Genomic DNA, 24,724 nt, shown 5'->3' with positions numbered 1-24,724 from the left:
ACTGTTACTGTTTTCTGACTCTGAAATTCAAACAAATTCAACTCCACGAAAACACATACGGGATATAAATTGGATTATGCAGCAGTCACAAAACAGCGGAGAAGGAGAAAACCTTTGCTAACTATATGGTATGAACATTTTCTGTTATATATTTATGTTATTTATTTATTTACTTTTACTGTATTAGCTATATTTAAATATATAAAGTCATATTTACTATTATAGAAAGAACACAAGCGTTGAATTGACTACAGAATTGGCAGAAGGCACAAGTGACATTGTCCATCCATCAGCAGTCCAAAGCACCTTTGACCATTGTTCCATAGTCCAATTTCTGTGTTTTTGTGCATATTTTAGCCTTTTAGTCTTGTTTCCCTTTTTTAACAGAGGTATTCTTACTGCAACACATCCATTAACCTAACATTAACAATTTATTTTCACACGTTCTGTTTAAAATATATATTTTTTCGGAGTAAAACAGGTTTAAAAGGCACTGAATCGCAAAAGGAAATTCAGTATTGTATCTCCAGCCAAGCCCTACCCCTTGTTCGCTGTATTTTTCACATACCTCTTTATAGACGTGCATACTGATAACTCCTTTCCTGATCACTCGTTTTATCACCAAACTCCTAAATAATGCAATCCAGGTCATTACTTTATACTATAACATCTCAAAAAGCTATACAAATGTCTGTGATATTTTTTGAGCACTGGATGCAGAAACAAGCTATCTCCTTTGTTTATGTCCATGTTATCTCTGTGGTGCATGGGACTATCAGATACGCCCATTCGGCTCCTATCGGTCTCACTCAGCCACTGAAAGGTTTTCTCGGCTTTTTCCAGAGAAAAAACGACTAGAGACCTGTGATTTACATCTTTTTGATGATGTCGGGCAGGGTCCAACAACGGACTGGAAAGGGAAATTGTAATGTCGGACCTGGTCCGCAAAGGGTAAAGTCCTGATTTCATGACCTTCGTACTGTTGACTTGATAGACAACGACACCTGTGCCTTCTGCCAGTTCTGTTGTCAATTCAATGCTTGTCTTCTTTCCATTCCTTAAGGATATTATCTTCAAGTATTGCTCATCCTTGTTAGACAGCTTTCTGGGTCTTCCAGACCTGGGTTTGTCAATTACAGATGATGCTTCTCTGTACTTGTTGATTATGCTTCGGATACCACACCTTGAAAATCGAGTGATGCAAGGTATTTCACTCAGTGTTTTTGTTATAATAGTAGAAAACACTAGTGAAGGCTTTGAGTAAATTGTTGATGCTCATAATGCATCAGAGTAGAAAAATGCAACATGTCTAAGACTTTTGCACAGCAGTGTATATATTCCCCTTTCTGCTGTACTGTCAGTCCAAAATAATGAGCTTTTTCAAACAATTTTGTATCATTAAAAAAAAAAAAAAGTTTTGAGGTAAACCATTAAAATGTGTGGGTTCTCACAGCTGCAGAGAGAAAGTTAGCAGTGGCACCCGTATTTAGGGTTATGGAAACCCTGCCCACTGTGCAAGTCGCAATATCTCTCTTTAGCCACTAAGTACTAGTTCCCAAACCTTCTTGGCTCAAGGTCCCCCTAACAGTAGCAACCAGGCAGAGAACCCCCACCTGATATATCGTTATTTTTTTTATTTTTTTTCTATTGGTAGAAGTACTACGCTTTCATTATGGTGTCATTTTCATTTTATACATAAGGTACCCATTCTCTGCTGGGTCAACTGGTCCAGGCTTCAATTCAAACCTACTAGTTTTCACACCACCTCATGGGGATTCTTAAGCTATGGTGTCACTTTTAAGTAGCGCCATAAGTTAAAGTAATGTTAAAGTAAGTAACATAAATCTAAGCAAATGACATAGTTTTCAGTTTTCCTATTTCCTTCACTTTAACCTAGATTGCAAGAAAAAGTGCCCAGGCCCAACCTGAGATATGGAGACAGGAAATGAGAGATGCCTTGATGGATAACAAACCTTGTCAGCACATTCCATCCTGCTCTGAGAATAAATGCACTTGTTGGCAGTAGCACTCTAAAGGGTTAAAAGCCAGCACAGTAAGCATATTCCAGGATGTTACAGATTGAAATGTGCCAACTCTATCTGACTCAAGAACAGTGCTGTACTCTTAACTAAAGGCTTCTTTATGTGCATGTTTTATCTGTATATTTTTCAGCTTAGTAAATACAATGACGTGGATCCAGGTCCAATTTGCCTCATCACACTAAGATGCTATTTGAATATTAAGCACGATAACACTCTTCAATGTGTGGTACCGAGACAACACAGTTTCTGGGGCTGTGCCTTGTGCCTCACAAGGCAGGCACCTCTCTCAGTACCTCACACCTTCCTGAGTGCTATAGCTTACTTTTCCCCAACATCCTCCATAGGCATTCGTTAAGCGCTTGTTTGTAGAATCATGGTTGCCAGCTGCTTTAGTTGAGTAAACTCACAAGCATACATGTTTATATTTGACTGAATATTCTCTTTAGAATTAAATAAGAAGTGCATATTGTAAAAGTAGATACAACTAATGGATGTTGCTTTTAAAAGATTGGGCTCTAGTATAGTAAATAAGAGTATGAGCTGACCCATGCAATGGACCTCTGACCTTCCTCATGCAGTCTTTTAGTCAACTTAATTCTCCACTGCTTTTCAGCCTCAGGCTTGAGCTGAATTGGATCATTGAAGCATTTGTTTACTATACCATCATCTCCCATGGAAATAAAACAGACGGCGAGTTAGTAAATGGAAAGATCACTATACAAGATCAAAGGAGGCAAAAATTATAACTGCACACCCCTGCTGGTTATTTTTTAAAACCACCTCAGAAATTACACTTTTTCAGAACCAGACTCGGAGGTTGTGGAGAGGCAATATTGCTGGAACATTTACCAAGCATGGTAAAAAATAATAAACAGAAACAAAAATACAGAATATAGTACATAATTACGAATGACAGGAGGCCATTCATAAATGATCCTCTGGTTCCTAGCAGCTGAATTCTCTCCGAACTCTGATTGGATCTCAAAGTATCTCAATGACTCAGCAGCAACAACACGGTTTGGTAAACCATTGCTCTCCCATTTCAAGGCTTCATTCATCATTAGTTTTGAATGCTTGAAGTCAGTGTGCAACAGGCTTATCTTAAGAAACCCTGCCGCTCAGGTTCATTATATTATTTCTCTGCGTGTGTCTGGACACTAACTTTATTCCACTGTAAAGGTCTGATTACACTGGGCGCGGTAGCAGAAAGTGGTAAACCGTGTGGCAAAAACAATGTAATCTCTTGTTTTGAATGGCTGCAATTCCATTGAGCGCAGAACGGAAAAGCAGTACGGCGGAAAACCGCATGGGATACAAACCAAAGTGATTTGTTGATAATACAACGCAAATTTCCATCTAGACCAATCAACTGAACTGTTGTAGGACATTATCTGCATTATATACAGTGACAGATGGCGAACGAAAGACTGGTTTTCAGGGTGCAAAAATGCCCTCAACTTTATGATACGTCCCGTCCAGATGATAAGGACACGCTAAGAAGCAAGAAACCTGGCACACTATAGCGGCCAAACTAGACATGTCAAGTAAAAATATACACTATGTAGCATACTGTATGCCATAGACCTCCAAGCAAAACACTTCAAAGTTAAAAAAAGAGGTCTCTATAATGATCATGGAGGTTTTTTGTACAGGTTTTTAAATTGTATTGTCATAAAACTCTTGGATTCACCTTGCCAGGTATACAATTCAGTCATGCAATGCACACTATCTTTATATGGGGAGGAATGTTTATATAAGTCTACACCCCCTAGAACTTTTTTCACATTTTGTTGTGTCGGTGCCTCAGAGTTTAATGCATTTAAATGAGGATTTTTTGCCCCATTTATCTACACACCATACTCCACTGTTAAGGGGAAACAAGTTTTTATTTAGAAAAAAAAATATATATATATATATATATATATAGATATATATATATATATATATATAAATATAAAACTGAAAGATCATAATTGGATAAGTTGGATAGGTCTCCAACCCCCTGAGTTAATACTTGATAGAAGCACCTTTTGCAGCAATTACAGCTGTGAGTCTGCTGGGATAGGTCTCTACCAACTTTGCACACCTAAATTTGGCAATATTTGACCATTGTTCTTAACAAAACTGTTCAAGCTCTGTCAAGTTCCTTGGGGATCGTTGATGGACAGCAATCTTCAAGTCATACCACAAATTTCCGAATGGATTTAGGTCAGGGCTCTGAGTGGGCCACTCAAGGACATTTACCCTTTTGTTCCTTAGCCTCTCCAGTGTAGCTTTGGGTCATTGTCATGCTTCCGTCCCAGTTACAGAAGGCAGCAGATTTTCCTCAAGAATTTCTCTGTACTTTGCTCCATTCATTTTCCCTTCTATCCTGACAAGTGCCCCAGTCCCTGCCGATGAGAAACATGCCCATAACATGATGCTGCCACCACCATGCATCACAGTAGGGATGGTGTTCTTTGGGTGATGCACTGTGTTGGGTTTGCGCCAAACATAATGCTTTGTATTTAGGCCAGAAAGTTCAATTTTAGTTTCGTCAGACCACAAAACTTTTTCCCACATGGCTACAGAATCTCATCAGTGTTTTTTTGCATACTTCAAACGTGATTCAAGGTGGGCTTTCTTGAGTAATGGCTTCCTTATTGCCACCCTACCATACAGGCCAGATTTGTGGAGTACTTGGGATATTGTTGTCACATGCACACTTTGATCAGTCTTGGCCATAAAAGCATGTAGCTCTTGCAAAGTTGCTATTGGCCACTTGGTTGCCTCTCTGATCAGTCTCCTTCTTGTTTGGTGATCCAGTTTGGAGGCACGGCCTGATTTAGGCAGGGTCTTGGTGGTGCTATACACCTCCCACTTCTTAATAATCATCTTGATTGAGGGACATTCAAAGCCTTTGATATATATTTTTTTATACCAATCCCCTGATCTGTGCCTTTCAACAACTCTGTCCCGGAGTTCGTTTGAAAGCGCCTTGGTGATCATGGTTGAGTCTTTGCTTTGACATGCACTACCCCCCAGATGGAACCTATAAGAATTGCTGAATTTACCCTGAAATCATATGAATCACTACAATTTAACACCGATGCAGGCCACTTAACTTGGTGTGTAATTCTGAAGGCGATTGGTTACATTTAGGATTGCTATTACAAGGGGGGTGGACACTTATCCAACCAAGATAGGATAGGATGTGTAGCTAAATACATATATATATATATATATATATATATATATATATATATATATATATATATATATACACATATATAACACATTAAGACTGACATAAAGCAACAAAACATTTGAAAGGGGGTGTAAACTTTCTATAGGCACAGATAGGCACTGTGTGTGTGTGTGTGTGTGTGTGTGTGTGTGTGTGTGTGTGTGTGTATATATATATATATATATATATATATATATATATATATATATATATATATATGTGTATAATATATGTATGTGATACACACACATTATATTATATATATGAGAGATATATATATATATATATATATATATATATATATATATATATATATATATATACACACACACAGTGCCTATAGAAAGTCTACACCCCCTTTCAAAATGTTCACCTTTTGTTTTAATATATATTATAATATAATATAATGTAAATAATGTGTAGATATATATATAACATTTATTAATATAAATATAAAGGTCACTGGAGAACGCTTTTTAAATAAACACATACACAAATATATTTAACCGTTATTTTTTGACATCCTTCATCAAATTAATTTTTTCTCAACATTAACACATGATAATAAATTTACATTTACCACAAGGTTTCCCGCCACCGGTGTAATATGAAAAACCGCAGTTTACTGCTTACCGCTTTCTGCTACTGCTCCCAGTGTAATCAGACCTTAACACCTCAATCATGAGTAGGAGTGAATAAGGGGCTGATGTAAGGATATGTGCAAAGTGATTTGCGGCTGCAAAACACCCTTATTGCAGCCAAAATCGGCGTTTTGCACAAAACCGTGTTTAGCGTTAAAGTGGGACTTTAGCAACCACTAAAAATGCGGCGTATGTAAAGAATGATTTTCACCTGCCGTTTATTGCAATATTAATCCATTTAAGTTTTTTACCTTTAATGTATTCAAATGAAATTTACATTAGTAAGGTAAATTTTTTTCGTACCTTACTCCCCGACTTTACCTAAGTAATTTTCGGCGTAGCTTGGACCCGTCTCTTTTACCTTTTTGCCGATGACGTACGCCGGCCAAGTGACTACGTAAGTGGGACTTTAGCAACCACTAAAAATGCGGCGTATGTAAAGAATGATTTTCACCTGCCGTTATTGCAATTATTAATCCATTTAAAATTACCTTGAAATGTATTCAAATGAAAAAAAGAGCATGGAATTGGGCAGAGATCTGGAATAAACTCACCTCCCCTCTGGGCTGTAAGTGCGGCCGCTATATAGCCCGATGAGCTGACAGTGCTCATTGCGCCCCTCATTATCATGATTGCTGATCATTATTTGTGTGTGTTGAGTAATTTGCATTGCTCTTAAGCTTACATGGGCCACAGTACAAAATAATTGCCTGGCCGCTAGGCAATTTGGATTTTGCAGCCGCAACTGTTTGCACTGCGACTATCCTTGCATCAGCCCCATGCACAATGGTTGTCTACAGCACCTGTGCTCATCTGCCGGTAACAAACAGGGCACTGCAGAGGGATTGGAATCAATGTCATTTAGAGCACAGATCTGAGTTGTCCCTACAGAGAAACACAGAGGGGTAAACATGTATGCAAATAATATATCTGATTTGCAGTCTGAGCAAAGCTCGAGTAGTTTTAATGAATTCTCTTTGTGGACAGTTATCCTTACCGTACTACTCACAACCTGACAGAGACATACTGTGAAAGGTAGCTGTCACAAGCCTTCATTAGACTTTGATTCAGGTTTTTTCTTTCACATACAGTTATAATGAGACTATAGCTTGTGAACTAGAAATACATCCCTTTTAAACTTGTGTAAAGGTTCATTTAAGGACTCTATTTCCCATTCACACCAAACAAATGTGGAATAATGGGAACTATTCCAAATGATATCCTTTCATTAGAATGTTCTGGCTGTCTGGTAGATGACTTATTTGACCAAAGCAAATAATAAAATGGTGATAAAAAGGTGGAAAAGCAGAAGCAGAAACGGGACTATCACATGCCACTGCAGCATCATAACCAACAGTCAAATAAAAGGGTTAAATGAAGACGTGCATAAATGGGTAAGACACATTTTAAATTCTATACAGAAACTGAACTAATATACTGAGCAGAGACACATTCTTAAATCAAGCTGTACATAAGAAAAAAAAAACCCTAACCAAAACAACATTCCTTTTCTTTTCCTTGATGCTCAGTGGTACATTTCACATGCTGAGCACCAAGGGGCTACTATTGCTGATCCAGTGTCTGTTTTCTTTTTATTTTCAAACTAAATAGAATACACATAGCAGCCAGACAGGTGGCTTTCCTGCCCTCTGTGCTTATTTAACCCACCAACTATAACTCCAAAGGCACCTGTGGTGTCTAGTAAGCTTTGTGGTTAGTCAAATACACAAGCACATACTTCACAATTAGTTCATTAGTAATCAATTGTATTGAAGTGAAGTTGAAGCTATTGAGCCATTAAATGAAGATGGTATATTTTTAAATATGCTTAAAATACAAAACAGCATAACTGTAATGTTTTGCCATAGCTCACTCGTTTTCTCATCAGGTAACACCTGCAAGAATGGCATTCTTTGTGCTGGAGTTAATTTCCACTCAGGATAGTCTGTCTTTTCAGTTAAGCAAAGGCAAGCACTTAATACTGGAATTTAAAAAGTAAAGTTATGATTTAAAATATTATCAACAGTTTGTTATGTAAAACCCAGTCACTGTGGGTTTCATGATTATTATCAGCTTTCATTGCGATTCGTTTCGGGTCAGGGAGATAGTTTCAGTGTGGCTGCAAAATGTAGAAAAATCTCCCACATGACCAGGACACCTGACAAAACAATGGGCTCATGAGACCAGGAGAGCTATTTATTTACATGATAGCTGCTGTTAGATGCTTGGGCTTATTTCAAATGCAACACTTTCTACCTTGTCGTCAATCATACATTCAGAAGTACCAATATATAACAAAAAGCTGTGATTTGAAGAAGAACATGGTTCTTGTCAGGATGCCTAATATAATTGAAAGTTTGCGAAACTCTGTCCTGTGTCATTATGGACCCAACATGCAAAGTGTTAACTTGCTATTTCAGGCAAAATTGTACCTGACCCAATCAAATTGTAAGAAGATCAGAATAAGCATATAAATTCTTACTATCATCTTGGTAAATCAGACCAATGTACAATTACCACTTTAATCATCCTGCACACTTTCAATAAAACATATTAATATAGTATATTGCACACAACACACATTATATGCAATTATCCCATGAAAAAGTTCAAATTAAATTGAATTAGTATGTTGCATAAAAATTGCATGAATAATTCATTTTCATGCAATTTTTTAATTGAATCAATCAATGAATCAATCAATCAATGAATCAACCAGATAAAAACAAAAACATATATATGAGTTTGCTTTTCAGTTCAAATGAATCCATAATACCAGAAAAATCTATGTTTTATAATAAACAACAGGTGCATCTCATAAGAATTGAACATAAGTCCCCTATAGCATCCATTTTCAAGTCCTCCAATCGGACAGGAAAGGCCAAGCTCACTGTTCAATCTGACCTGTTGAGATAGACTGAACGTAAAATATGCTAGCTTTTTACTTTACTGTTTAAAAACCTTAACTTCACTATGTAACTTGTGAATTTAATCCAGTGTTTTGATGAAATAAACAACAGAACTGGACCTTTTCAAAGGAGACAGAACATTAGCTTAGAACAGCTTAAGTAAATACATCATTTTTTGCTTTTCTTTTTCTGCAGTTTCAGTCATATTTTCTTAAAGGTAACAGGTAAGTGTGTGTTTTTGGTTTGAATTTTAACATGTTATTATTTGTGGTGTTATATGCATAGGATGACATCTGTACACAGAATAACGTATTGGAATTTCACTATGAAATAAACAGACAAGTCAAACAAGTAAAATCTCATAGATAAAATGCAGAATACAGGTTGGATTGGTTCAAATAATGGAATTAGATATCTGAGGAATGACAATGACCATTTATATATATATATATATATATATATATATATTATATATAATAATATATATATATTATATTATATATAATATATATATATATAATGTTAGTAAAGTTGTTCTACTTGATGTCAAGCCAGTGGGCACTGGTGACCAGTATCTGCAGGATCCTAATTAGCCAAATCGGTTTCTTAACCTTTTATCAACAGAGATCCATCAACAACAATCTGAAAAAAATAAAGGCTTCCGAAAGATTCTTGTTGTTTTTTTTTTTTTTAATTTAATTTTTTTTTTTTTTAACTATGGTGTTACAGTAGATGAAAAGTCTTGAACAGGATCAAAAATGATCATCAAGAGGTAAAAATATAATTTAAAGATGTCAACACTTCAAAACCAGAGAATATTGTAATGTAATTATCAGTTTCTACCTTTCTGGTTTCAAAAAGAGACACTTAATGTTTTTTTTTTTTCCTGCAGATGCAAGCAAGACACAAAGGAGGATATTTCTGGAGCCGAGTGAAACAGGTTTTTACAATCGCTATCCTGTTTAGCTGATATCAGAAGAAGAACTGTGACAAAGCAAGGCGAAAACCAGTTATTCTTCACACAGATGAAAGTGCCAAAGTTAATTAATTCCAGTTGTTTATTTTTAATTGCCTTCCATTTAGCTTTGGTAAGAGGAACAGATTTTAATGAATCTTTTGAAGTTCTTTTGTGGATGGAGCTGTCACTGATGGACACTTAATTAAAATTGGGTTTAAAAATAGTCATATTAGCTTATTTTATTTATTTATTTATTTATACATTTATACAATTTATTCTCTGGGCTTTTCAAAAAGGGACGGAAGTTTCCTTAATTGTATATACATTTAAAATGGTGTCTTACAGATGCCATAACAAAGATAAATTGGATTTCAAAATGTCTGGTTTTAGTCACTAGTTATTTCTTGGTTTCTAACGCTGACAAGGTTTTTATGTCAATAATAATGGGCTACCAGATGTGAGCTTAAAATAGCTGAATTGGTACTTGGCTACTGGGATATTTTTCAGAACGACTACCCGGTTGTAGATCTGTGCTGATGCAACAGTGTATGTGCACCAATACCCCCCCCCCCCCCCCCCCCCCCCAAGAGATGAGTAGGAAATGATGAAAACTATTATTTGTTCTTTACCACCTTTTATGTGTCACTTATCTTCGTCTTACTAACGACTTCCATTCCTTATCTATGCTTCAGGTATAACTATCAGGGCTCGCAGTTACATTTCTAAAAATGCATTAATGTAACTGTTGTCATTCTACTTAACTTTCAAATCAGGGAATATGTACTTTTCAGTTTACATTTTGTTTCTCAAAAATGCCACTACTGATACTGGTTAAAACTGTACTTTTGTGTTCTAACTTCTGTCTACTCACTTATTGTAACTTTCTGTTCAAACTACAGGTAATTTCCAGAAAACCATTCTAATATATTTAACTGTGTGTAAAATCAACAGAGTAAAACGAAAGACACATACTTTACTGTTTCATTCTGAAACCTAAAATTGAAACTGATTCAAACCCAATAGAGGGTTATCACACTGCTCTGGCTCATGGTAAAAGCCTGTGGTTAAGAAAAAAAAAAAAAGTGCTCTTAATTTAAAGCGCTAGAAATAACACTGAAAAATGACAGAACACACGCTCTCTATAAATAACTGTTCCGGTATACAGTTATACTAGGAGGCAGCTTAGATGGAATGATAACGCCTAACTGTCTAATCTTAGAACTGTAATGCCATAAACTGAAAATAACAAGCCTAAGAATAACTGACCCACAGAACCGTTTGTGAAACAGTTCAAACAGACAGAAGCTTGCAGTTCAGGGAAGTGTAAGCATATACTGATCACTAAGCTGCCCCTGCTACTTCTGATCACTGAGCTGCCCCTGCTAGTTCTGATCACTGAGCTGCCCCTGCTAGTTCTGATCACTGAGCTGCCCCTGCTAGTTCTGATCACTGAGCTGCCCCTGATACTTCTGATCACTGAGCTGCCCCTGATACTTCTGATCACTGAGCTGCCCCTGCTACTTCTGATCACTGAGCTGTCCCTGCTATTTCTGATCACTAAGCTGTCCCTGCTAGTTCTGAACACTGAGCTGCCCCTGCTACTTCTGATCACTGAGCTGCCCTTTCTAGTTCTAATCATTGAGCTGCCCCTGCTATCTGTTAAATGTTAAAAATGTGTTATTTTCTCTCGTGTGTTAAAAAAAAAAAAAAAGGCATTTGCTATTTAGTCACGGCTGCATGCAGTGACTTATTTCAACTTCGGGATTTTTAAACCCTCACTCCCACTGCGCCTTCTGACATGTATTTCTTTTTTTCTCACAACAACTTTAAAAAGCACTTCAACAAAGCAATTTCGTAAGTAAATGCCATTTTTATGAATAGCTGTAAAGTGCAGTGTGAATCATCTTTAGATAATAAAGCCGATAGCATTGCTCATGGTGATGTAATTTTCCTTCTCTGTATAAGAGGAAGCATTTAAAAAGGTACAACTTTAAAAAAAAAAAAAATGATATTAAAAAGAAAGGCTAAATGGCTTTGTGCTATTCTAATATTCTAAATTGCACATCCTGACTCTGAATGACAACAACATGTAATACAATACCAGCTAGCTGTGCAGCTATAGATTTCAGGGTTATATCTTACACTTATCAAAAGAAGCATCTTTAAATATAACGGCATGAGATCAAACATGCATGCATATGCACAGAGGTACATGTATAAGCAAAAACTATGTACCAATGTGTTACATACATGTAAATACAGCAAATAACAACAACAATAACACTACTGCTAATAATAATAATAATAATAATAATATAATAATAATAATAATAATAATAATAATAATAATAATAATTATGATAATAATAATAATAATAATATGAAATACAGTTTCAGTTTCACTATGATAGATACAGTGATACAAACTGGTTTCTTATATGCAAGCACAGTGTATACATATAAAGGAAAACTGCTGTGTACCAAAAGGTGCAAAATCTAAAAGAAAAAGGTAATGTAGGTACAAAAAAATGTGAATAATTGATAAAGACAATCTATTATATCAGGATGTTTCGGACTACAAGTCCTTCTTCAGCTTGATGGAAAAAGTCATACAATTTAAAACTATGAAATATAAAATATATACAATTTAAACCAAAAAAGTTTGCATCCTAGTTGCAAACTCAAACTAAAAGCATTTATCCAAAGGAGTACCAGTATAGAGAACACAGACAAAATTATAACTGATACTTCACTCTAGCCTTTTCTTTGAAAAGGCTTGGGACAATAAACAAAAATACAGTGCTGACACAACAACTAAAGCTAAGACACATAACCATCACTGCCAGTATGTCACAAGCCCTGAGCCCCTGAAGTCTCTGTTGAATAGAAGCAAGCTGCCACTGCTTACCTGAACTGATCATGCTGTGCATTCTGTGCTGAGCCAAGAACTGCTCTCGTCCAGAAACCCCATCTGAGGAGAAACACGATTCACTCTCGTAAATTGTCTGCAGCATATTCCAATCAGTCCTCACTTCAGCTACATGAAAGATTCATCACAACCCTGCTCTAGCAGTCACAATGGACCATCCCCAGCCATGTAGCAACCCAGGAGAATTAGATCTACCTTTTTTGTATAGTATATTAATGACTTTCTCTCTCAGTGAGTGTACCAGAATAGAAAAAAAAGAAGACAGTGTTAAAAGAGTAATTTGCCAAAGTATTTTTAGTTCTCCTTGTTCCCACAGGCTAAAAGCTGGCAAAAAAAGCCTCTTTTTAACCCTAGCTCGATGAGAGGGAATTGGTCTTTTTTTTTTTTTTAAATAGTGTTTCCAGGTACCCAAAGGCTTCTCTGAAGATTAATTCAAATCACCCACAGCTCTGATAAGTGTGTTCTGCCCCTTTCCCCTCACTGCGATGTTGGCTGTAGCAAGTGACAAATCATTTACATATGAATCAACAACAACATGGCCCACAGGCGACAAAAATAGAACAATGGCCAGCCCGAGCCAAAAATAGGTCAGGCATGGCAAGGGGATTGGAGCAGTATTAATGCGTTTAAAAATACCACTGCAAACACAGCTGCCTGTCTCTGTCTTTCAGGCAGCCACAGCATCTCTGTGTAAAGGGGCTTTTTTACTTTAGTAGGGCCAATTACCTTTAACAATTGTACCTATTAACTATCATTAATACTGAGCAGTGTCCTATCAGTTTAAAGTGGAATGCTTTTAATTTAAGCAGGAGTACAGCTGATTTGATGTTAGGAAAAACAAGGTTTGTGGATTTATAATAGTGTACTATTATGTATATGACCTGCATTTAAAATGTTTAACCCTATTTGGGCCTTTAGGACAGAAAACTCTTATTACATACACAAGCATACTGTAACACACACACACACACACACACACACACACACACACACACACACACACACACACACACACACACACACACACACACACACACACACACACACACACACACACACACACACACACACACACACACACACACACACACACACACACACACACACACACACACACACACACACATCCCTATTATTGTAAAATGCACATACTACTCCAGCTTTATAATAATAAAAATAATAATTCCAGCACAGAAGGTATTTTAACTGACCATGCCTCTGCTGAGCCAGATCCATAAGTATTTATAGTTTTTATATACATGTTTTTTTATATATAGAGTGAGTGTCTCAATGGGGTGTAGCTCTGATGGTTTAATCTGTGCTGAAACATTTTGTAGGTGTTTTCATTTTTTCCTCTCATAGATTTAGTGTATGGTTATATCATATTTAATTACCATAACACATAAGCCAAAACAAATTAATTTACTAATATACCTATACAACAAAGAAATAAAGAAGGGCAGTTTCAAGTACAGTACAGTCTTACAGATGTCTTACAACATTGGGATTGCAGCAACTTTACGACCACTTGTTTATGGAGAGGTTCCACTTCAAAGGGCAAACCAAACAACTTCATCTCTTAAAAGATTACCTATAATCCAGTTATCAATTTCATAGTTGTGCAGTGCTTACTGTTTTGCAACAGGATCATTCCAGAGTCCAGAACATAAAGAGCATGCAGTGGGTGCAACAACCAACAAAGAGATCATCGAGGTTAGTAATGCATCCATCCAAGCACAGGGAATGGGTTTAATAATACTACATTTTGCTTACAAATTGATTTTGGTATTGTAACAGGTCGAGGAGCCCTGTACAGTATTGTTTGTTTATTTTTAGAACGGGGTCTCCCCCTCCGCCCCTGTGCAGTTTCTTTTGTGTTTGTATTATGATTTATTTGTGTTTATTGTTATATGTAAAAATGACGGTGAGAGCCGTGTCATTGTTTTTGACGGCATGGCCGTATGCTTTGTTTTTGTATTTATGTTGAATTTAGTATTTAGTACAATGATATCATTTGCTGATATATTGATTATCTATATATAATATAACTATATATATCTATATACTTACTGTAATAGAAAAGGCTGTGAAAACGTACATAATTCATAATATATATATTATATATTTTTTTTTCAACTATATGAAGAAATGCTTAATATTTCAGTTTTCACTTTTTATTTATACAATGGCCTATTACGACATCATTAATTGAATGTACTGCTAACATTGACCTTCACAAAAACATGACAGAAATGCTTAAATATACTTTCAAAAGTGTTTCACCTTTTTATTTATACAATGGCCTATTACGACATCATTAATTGAATGTACTGCTAACATTGACCTTCACAAAAACAGGTGTACATAAAAGCATTTATTTAATATACTTTGAACAAAAGCTGTATATTCTGGTTAACTTTCTGATTTCTTATGAGGAAAACATTAAGTTCAAAAAATTTGAGAAATTAATTCTTATTCAAGTAACTTATTTAACTGTGCTACCTGAGAGTTAGTATACTTTAAGTAATAGTAAACATTAGTTATTATGTGCATTTGATTCAGTTGGTTTTAATTTAATGTAAAATGTAGTAAGGTTAACTGTTTACAATGTACCATTATTTCCTTTTTAATTTTTTTTTTTAATTTAGTAGTCATCATTTAATTTTGACCCCGTTTTTCACCCCATTTGAAATGCCCAATTGTATTTAAGCTCAGCCCACTGCTACCAGCCCTGCACTTAATCAGGAATGGCGAAGATGAACACACACTGTCTTCCAAAGCATGTACCGTTAGCTGATCGCTTCTTTTCACTCTGCAGACCCGTCGTGAAGCCAGGCCAGAGCTACAGCGTCGGAGGACAACGCAGCTCTGGGCAGCTTACAGGCAACCCCACAGGAGGTCAGCCAGTCTACACGGATCGCTGGTCCGCAGCAAGCTGAGGACACCCTGGCCAACATCACTATGATCGGGGCTGCTGCAAGGCCTGCCGTTTTCACGGCACCTTTGACTTATAGTTTGTTGTGTTGTGTTTTATTTTAGTGTTTTTACAGTCTTGTAGCATCCTCTGCGAGCTACCATTGCTGGTAGCATCACATGACATTATTGTTTGTTTTATTTAGTTTTGTTTGTTAATAAATACTGAGCGCCGTGCTGGCGTGTTTCACTGCACTTCTGTGTCTCCATGCCTCCTTTCCGGCTTTCACCTGCCTGTCTGCCTGCTTCAGCATGGGAACAACGCATAACCTTGCCACACTAATTAACATAATTTGCATATATTTGAAGAGTGGACAATGATGTATTCAGGGATAAAAATATATTAAGTGAGGTCTAATAAAGGAAACAATGGTCAGCCCAGGTTTTTTTGAGTGCCTCAAAGTACAAAAAATGGACAATAAATAAAAATGGAATGAACCTTGATAATATAATCTAACAAGCAGACATAGCAATTAACAAGACAAGATTTTCAAGTACATATTCAAATGTCCTAATACTGTGTATCTAATTAGAATACAAAAGAGAACGTGGCACCATTTTAGACCTTGAAAAATAGGTTCATGGAGACTGTTAACCTTAAGTTGTGCAGTTATGGATGAAAAAATACATGTTTGGATAATTTAGTTGTTTCCTTGTAAACAACCGCCACAAAGCTTTACGTGAAAAATGATGTACAGCCATGGCCAAAATTGTGTCACCCTATAGAATTAACTAATTTTGCTTCACAGTCGAATTATACCTGCTGAATAATGTTACGTTAACATATTGAATTACATGCCGGTTTGCAATTTTCCATATATAAACGAAAAAGTGACAACAATTGAAAAATGTGACATTTCAAAATCTTTTTTTTTTTTTTTTTTTTTTTTTTTTTAAGTCTCAATCCTAAAATTCTAGGTGATGCAAATCTTTTGACCATATCTGTACATAAAACCTGACGATCCAGTATGCATGGTAAAATGTATGAAAAAAAGTGTTTGATGCTGGTGCATGAGAATACATGAATATAAAATAAATGATATAAAGTTATAAATAAATAAACTGGGTCCCATGAAAAAGCCCCAAAAGGTCCCATTATAAAACCGCAATCTTCCTTTTTCAAGAATGGAGACGGGGATGTTTTACAAACAGGTATTTATGATCCATGTGCTATACTACAAACAAAGGTAGGCCTCTCTCCATGATCATAAACTGCATGCTGGATAATATAAATACTGAACCAATTTGGAGCTATTACAAGTACATTACAGCAAAACACACTGGATCACACATTTACTGTAGTACAGTACACTGTAGTAATACAGTGTTGTTCATATTTGAAGCAATGATTTGTCTGTGCCTCAGACTTTCCTTAAATAATGTTTGAACATCATTGTTTACCTTTTCATTATTCTCGTTGACAATGATTTGCCAAAACAGTCACATACTTCTGGTACTACTGAACTTTTCAGCAAGAATAAACAGAGGATTGCTGGATTTTAATTAGCATCATAAGTAGTCTAGACCCGGCAAACCAGATCCTCGGCCAGCCCATTGCATCTTACATGCATCAAGCCTTTGTCTTCTTTAGCCCTACTAATGCATTAAGGGCTGATTATATATATATATATATATATATATATATATATATATATATATAACAACAACAGCAGTTACATTTGAACAGAAGGAACATAAGTATATACCAAGCATTGTCATATTTACTTGTTTTAAAAGACAGACTTTTGTCACAGTGGTTTATTAGAGACAGGCTGTTAGACACTTTCTTACCATTACTTCAGATGCTGCCATCATATATCTTTTCAGTATAATTTGTTTACAATGTAATCATTACCAATCTTACAGAAAGAAGTCTGTAAACTACTAATATCTTCATTGGTAATTAAAGCAAACACGTTTCTGACAGACAAATATTCTGGAGGATTAGGAAGAAGAACATTGTTAAAGAGCAAGACTAACTCAGATTGGTGTCCATATGTTAAGTAAAGTTATTTCAGATTTCAGCTCCCATAAAAATGTAACAAGTAAACATTTCCATTTTTACCTTGATTTTCTCAAGTGCATTTACTGTATGTTGTTTAATACTTTACCACACTTATTTATAACTCAACATATATTAACATGGGTTTTAAAGTATCTTTACAATACTTTTTCTATGCTTTTTTACACTGCTGTTTTTTTTTCTTCTACACTACAGTAAACTTTTATAAAGTTAATCAAAGAAAAAGCTAATCTTTATAATATTGTCCCAGATCATAATATTTGTTTACGGTTATCTCATCGCTCAATCTACCTGCAGTTTTATTTTCAAATAAAATCCTGTATAATTGTTTACTGATACATGTTAAGGTTCTGGTCAATACCCAGCACAGATCCTGGTTCACCTGGGACTAAATCCAGTTACTTCAAGACAACAGTCATGACGTCAACACATCCAGGTAGAAGGTATTCCTTGCAGGTTGCTTAGATATAGCAGAGCTGTGGGTACCTGACTGACGTCAAGAATGCTTGCACTGGGCATTCCCAAAGCAGGCACCAGAAACCCCAGTGAAACCAAAACCTGCTGGGAATGGTTGCAGAACCTGCACATAGAGTGGTGCTTGTAAATATTGCATCACATTACATTTTCCAGTAGTTCATAACATATTTGTGTTTGCAAAAAAATATTCACAAGGTTTTCATTAAAAAAAAAAAAAAAGTGGTTTAACTATAATACCAAGTAGGAATATGTTGGTATTGCATCATGAATTACACAAAAATAATATCCAAGCCTATATTGCCTCAGTGCCAATGCTTACTTACGCAGTCAGTCTACCTAAAGGTAAACTCAAAGGAAAACTTTCTGACTGCACTCTTCAATCTTCATTTAAAAATGTAATTCATCATTAGCCGAGTGCCTTGTTTTGAAATAAACTATTAAACATTTCTCACTATTTTTAATACATATTGGAATGTAAACATTTGTGTCTGGTTGCACAGACCCCAATTAGCTCTAGTCTTTTATTACCTCACCTAAAAAGTCCAGGATTAGTGCTAATCGGGGTTTGTGAAACCAGACGATTATAATGCAAACTTAAACCACCAGTGTAAGTGGGAAAGATAAAGTAGGCTTGTAAGTGGAACTGCTAAAGTAAAACTCTAGACAAATGTGAAACTAATGTGAGTTGTGCACACTGGCACCTCCAGTATAACACCACCATTGGCTACACTGTATGCATACCATGCAGGGGATTATTAATATTGCTCCCGGGTTTGAGTGAAAGCTTTGTTCAAGAGAAGAGGTCCAAACACTGTAGAACATTTCAATTTTGGTTACATTTAGTGCTTTTCACAAAGATAAAAGGATCTATCTGTTGACGCACATGCCTACTGATCAGCCATCAATTTCCTTTTTTTTTTTCCATTTTTTTTCCATTTTTCTCAAAACATACCTCCAGCTAACAGCTTAATATTCTTAGCCATTAAATGCATTTATACTTCCCTGTGTGTTTTGAGAGCCTTCTTAAGAAAAGCAGTTCCAATGCTGTTCTAAAAATGGCTCTGTCTTGGACTGTGGATATTTACAGGAACAACACTGTTAATAAGAATGACAGTGTATTAGATTTGTATTGGGTTTTGTGAAGAAACGAGAGTTGAAAACATTACCAAAACCGGAGGGAGAAAGGATTCAGTTTATTTTGTGCAAAAAAACTTAAAAACAGGCTTTGTGACACTAGTGGCCTCTCATTATCTCTGATATGGTAATTAAGTCTCTGAGCAAACTGTGACCAGTGGATCAAGGGCCAGAATGCTTGCTGGGAATCTAAGGTATAACGTCAATATTTTATAATTCCAAGATCCTTTTCCCCCTGCCTTATAGTGAATCTCATAAAAATACAAAAACATTTAAAACTGTTGTTTTAATGCCAAAAACTAATTAGTCTTTACTTCCCAATGTGTTATGTGAAGGGGCTCCAAAGCTAATGACCTGCATTCTCAGGTTTTATTGGGTTACTGAGTCTAGCTTTCTCTGGTATTTCCTGTTATACTTTCTGGGTGATATAAAATAAACTTTACAGGTTATATCAAATAACACACACACACACACACACACACACACACACAAAAACATAAAAGCAATCATTTTAGGTTTATAAATCTGAAACAAGGAGAGCTGAGCTGAATCCTTTGAGGGAGAGAAAGCAATGGCATCCTTTCAGTAGGACAATGTGCTTATTAAAATGTGCTTGTCTTGTTTGATCACTTGGCCTAAATGACCAGACATATATTGTAATTTGTGATAACTGTTCCAGTTTTAAAGCTCCCCACAATGTGTCAACTTAATTTATTGAAAAAAAAATGTTAATTTATTAATAGGGTTAACCCATTTTCGAATGGAAACTAATAGGAAAACAGGTACATTTTACAATAGCCATCTGGATGATGAAGACTAACTCTGAGTTGAACTAACATTGGTATTTTTTTTTTTTTTTACACTGAACTATTTGTAATATTTTGAAGTAAAAAAAAAAAAGTAGTATGTTTATTTGTTTTACTGATTAATGGTACTGGTAAGCTCGTAACTTGCAGAATTTGAAAGTGTAACAATTCGTATTTTCACTAATATTTCAATGCCTATTATCGTTAATGTTATTCTACTGGCGATTATTATTAGTAGCTATACATGTGGAACAAGGATTTTGTTCTAGCCATATGTTTGGTAATCTTCCAAGAGAAAGGGTCATGCTGATGATGTTCAGTCTTTACTGGTAATGGTTGGAGACTAGAGAATAACAATGACAATGACAATAATAACGAGTAAACAACAGAATAGTTTAACAATCATGTTTGTAAACAAAGACAGTATTGATGCGGATTAAACAAATATGTATAACTGAGAAGAAACATGTGAAATGTAAAATATATGAATGTTTATTGTAAATGGAATGAATGTTAAATAACTGTTTATTTTATATAACATGATTCCAGGTGTAACCAGTTACTGAATAATTCATTAATTATCATTTAATGTTGTGTCTTTCCTTAGGAGGGAGCAGTAGTATTTGTTGGTCTTGTGAATGTCAGTCATTGTATGTACAACCTGTTTTTCGTGCATTTTTCGTGACTTGGACTCCATTTGGACTCATCTTTTTTTTTAATACATATCATAAAATTGCTAGTGTGCTGCACTGGACAAAAAATATTAACACAAATCAGAGATTATTGTACATCACCGTAGCTCTTCCATTCTGAGTGCAGGCTATCGTTCCATAAAAAAAAAAAAAAAAAAGAAATTTGACACATTTTAGGCCTGCTTTTCAGTCACATGTGTGAACGTGCAAAGACGCCTTAAACCGCAAATGTGAACGGGGTTGCAGACCTAAACTGTTGTTTAGTATAACCGTGTTTACCTTAGGTGACATATAGTACAGTGTGTTTGTTATTTATGAAATATACTCTTCATTCACAACACTTTGCTTCACCTGATAATATTCTGATAACAGGCTTGGTTTGTTTCAGAGAATGCCATCTTGGTTGGTTTCACAGGGGAAGAAGTTTGATAGTGCTTGTACAATATGGAATACAATAAACGTTGTTCTTGCTGTGAAAAACATAGATTTAAATGAAACAATTTTCCAATAAACACACTTTTAATGTGTTCATTGCAGTTATTATTTGAATGTCCCATCTTGTGGAATTTCTGTGCATATTAAACCTGACACAAATTGGATATGTGCTTATAACAAAATGAATCAGTTTGCAATGAATTGATTCACACAGGTATGAAATATAAGCGTTATATCATTAAAAAAAAAAAAAAAAAAATTGTTTGATTGAAAGTTATCAATTGCAGAACATCACTAAGTTTATTATGTCAGGTTGTCTCACAGAGAGCCTTGTATGTAGATACAGTACAGGCCTATAGCCTGCATACGTCGGGTGTACATCAAAAGCTGTATCACAGACATGCCTGTGAACAGCTGAAATATAAAAACAGGTTATTTTTGCATGTTTTTGTGTTGTTAATGCAGTTATATTTTATTGCCTGATTTTTTCAGAATGTCTGCACATATTAAACCTGACATGAATTGCTTACGTGCCAGTTTTTTAAATAGCACAACAGGACTGAGCCCCATTCAAACAGCAGCTGCATGTTTTCCCCAAAGCCTGGTACATTTTTAGAACATGTATTGTTAACCAGTAAACGCGTTGCCAAACTAGGTTCTTAATTTCTTATTAATTTCATTTTTTTTTTTTTTTTTTGTAAAATATTACATTACAAAGTCTTTAAAAACTTAAAAGGAGATGATATACTTAACCCAATCCATTACTTTAAGTGCAGTATAGAAACAAGGACCAGATGACACAGCTGGAAATTAAGTGGAGATAAACTTAGGACAGATGGAAGGTGACACTTCTTCACACAGAGAGTGGTGAGGGGATGGAATGGGCTGCCTAGAAACACCTGGAGCCATTAAGACCCAAGTTTTGAGATCAATCAGCTTCTAGGAACTGGACAAGCCTAGATAGGCTGAATGGCTTCCTCTTGTTAGTACATTTTCTTATGTGCAGGTAGGCTAATAAAGATACATTCATTGAAATATAATATTTTTATTATACAGGCTACATTCAACTATTTAACACAAATGATAACTTTTTTCATCATACAATTAACTAAGAAAGTTTTCAAATGAAAATAAACAATACATTGTTTTCATTTACTATTTCTCTACATTGTCCAATTTGGTGGACATCTCACAAGCCACTTATTTATTGTGAGTTCGGTAACTTCCCTGCGATAGCATTTGCCTCACAAAGGTAAAGTGTATCTGAATCTAACTTCAATTAACTGGGTGTTGTGTTTAAAGATTTTCAAAAATTAAGAACATCCACGTGGACTGCTTCAGCACGGAGTCACTCGGTCATGTGATTACCTAGCTTGTTATCGGTCAGAGACAATTGATAGAACCTTGTGGCAGAGCACTTGTTTCAGTATCATTTGCTGTGCTTTACCAAACTTATCTTTTTTTATGCAAAATTTAACAAATACAGGAAATATATAATGTCTAAACCAAACATAAGACTGAAAATAATGTATAATGTATGACACTTGACAGTAAATGTGTATGTCAAGTTTACTAACAGGTTTTGTCTTATAAATAATATTTTACCTGGACTTACAATATTGAAAGAAACACATTGCAGCAAATAAGTAGATTCATTAAGAAACGGCATCTGGTTCTAAAGACATCTGTTTGCACCTTACTTTCAGGTAGTCTTGCACCCTCTTGCTCGTTTTGCCTCGCGAGTGACACAAAATTTAAGGACAGGAGTATTTCTATCTGTCACTATTTAGATTTTTAAAATAGAGTCAATTGTGTTTTAATATGTTTCCTATAACATATGCTTCTTTAAAAAATAAACATTTAAAACCTATATAGACCGAATAAAAGGTCAGAACAGGTAATGTTTAGAATTGTTTTGTTAACGACAATCATTTTGAGCTGTGAACACATACATACAAAAATAAACAGTTTCAATTCACACTTATCACAAAATGTCCTATCCCATGCCTTCGAAAACTTGATGCAAACAGGGTACAGCAGGGTTACAAAATAAATAAATAAATAAATACAGAGAAATTACACACGAAATAATGTTTTTGAGGCCAGCAAGTTTATACAACTTAACACATGAAAGATCAAATCAAAAGGGACCCCAACAGCTGATTCATTACTGCTCTGATTTGTTGTGAAAGCCCTGTCTATGTTATTTAATGGTTTATTGATTTGAAGAAAAGCTCTCTTAGCCCTACACTGTTCAACATTTTGGTCACCTGGGTCAAATTTTTAAGTGTTTGATGTCTGCATAGACTAGTGATTGGTGTATAGCACAAGATACAAAGACATGCCAGGTGACAATACATGACTTAAAGCAGCATTGTATAGAAAATCCGGGATCAAAGAGGGAGCTTTACACAGTTTCTAAAAGGACAAGCCATGCTCAAGCAACAAAAAAATAAACTGCAATCATGTCATCTCTCTCTCAGAGATCAAAGAAAAAAGGAAAACATCTGCAGTATATTCTAGTAACCATCTCATCCTCAAAACAATCCCATGTCCTAAGATACTATATAACTTTGAGAATTATGCTTTTTTGTACCTATGGGAGTACCTGGACATCTATTTTGAATGTATACATAACCCCGACTTCCTCTTTTCTCCGCTGCTGCACAGCAGGTCAAAGGTCACGACACTTGTGCAATGAAAACATGTTGCTGTTAAAGTTATTACTACCAGCTCACATCCTCACCCATTCCCCAGTGCTCACTATTTCCAGTTTTCAATGCTTACTTTGAGGCCCTTTCTTCCTTCTTGCATTCTAACAATACTCTGAAAACATAATGTACGGTACTTACAGTACAGCTTAAAGCACTGAAGCAAGCAATACAATGCAATACAATATAATACAATCTGCCTAGTCAGTTTACACAGGGCTACAGTGCATAGGAGGCTGTGTGATCCAGGGGTCAAAGAAATGGGCTTGTAACCAGAAAGTCCCTGGTTCAAATCCCAGCTCAGCCACTAACTCATTGTGTGATTCTGAGCAAGTCACTTAACCTCCTTGTGCTCCGTCTTTCAGGTCAGACGTTGTTGTAATTGATTCTGCAACTGACGCTATATAAAAATAAAGATTGTTATTATTATAAAAGTCGATTGTAAAATTCTACATTTACATTCAAAGTATGGAAACAATGGAACACAACAAATAACTTGAATGATTTATTTCCAAATGAGGAGCGTAATCCTGTGAAGTGTGCACAGTTTGGCTACTAGATAGTAGAAAGTCAAGTCGCCGTGGAATTTTTAATGGAAAAACTGATTAAAAACTATAGTAGTTATGCACTGGTATGTAGAAATGTTATTTTTGTAAGTATTTTTGATTACCAGGGGTTCAGCTATATTTATGTCATGCAACAATATTTTAAAACAATTTATTATGACTGGTGTGCTGCATTCTGCAACATGCTACACGTAGAACTATG

At 35.5% G+C, this 24,724-nt stretch overlaps 1 protein-coding gene across 4 annotated transcripts in view; it reads right to left on the bottom strand.

Annotated features, from left to right (window-relative positions):
* Window positions 1-24,724, bottom strand: part of LOC121315072 (histone deacetylase 9-like) — a 215,985-nt gene that overhangs the window by 116,421 nt on the left and 74,840 nt on the right. For 2 of the 4 annotated variants that reach the window (XM_041248967.1, XM_041248971.1), the window contains exon 1: window positions 12,685-13,083. In XM_041248967.1, coding sequence (XP_041104901.1) covers window positions 12,685-12,790 — 106 coding nt within the window. In that variant the 5' untranslated portion in view covers window positions 12,791-13,083. Of the gene's footprint in view, window positions 1-12,684; window positions 13,084-13,150; window positions 13,199-24,724 lie in introns of those variants that run through there. The other 2 variants (XM_041248970.1, XM_041248968.1) reach the window with 2 other exon arrangements.

The sequence above is a fragment of the Polyodon spathula genome, chromosome 4, assembly GCF_017654505.1.
Source record: "Polyodon spathula isolate WHYD16114869_AA chromosome 4, ASM1765450v1, whole genome shotgun sequence".
NCBI classification, from domain to species: domain Eukaryota; kingdom Metazoa; phylum Chordata; class Actinopteri; order Acipenseriformes; family Polyodontidae; genus Polyodon; species Polyodon spathula.
This window is presented reverse-complemented; position numbering and strand designations above follow the sequence as displayed.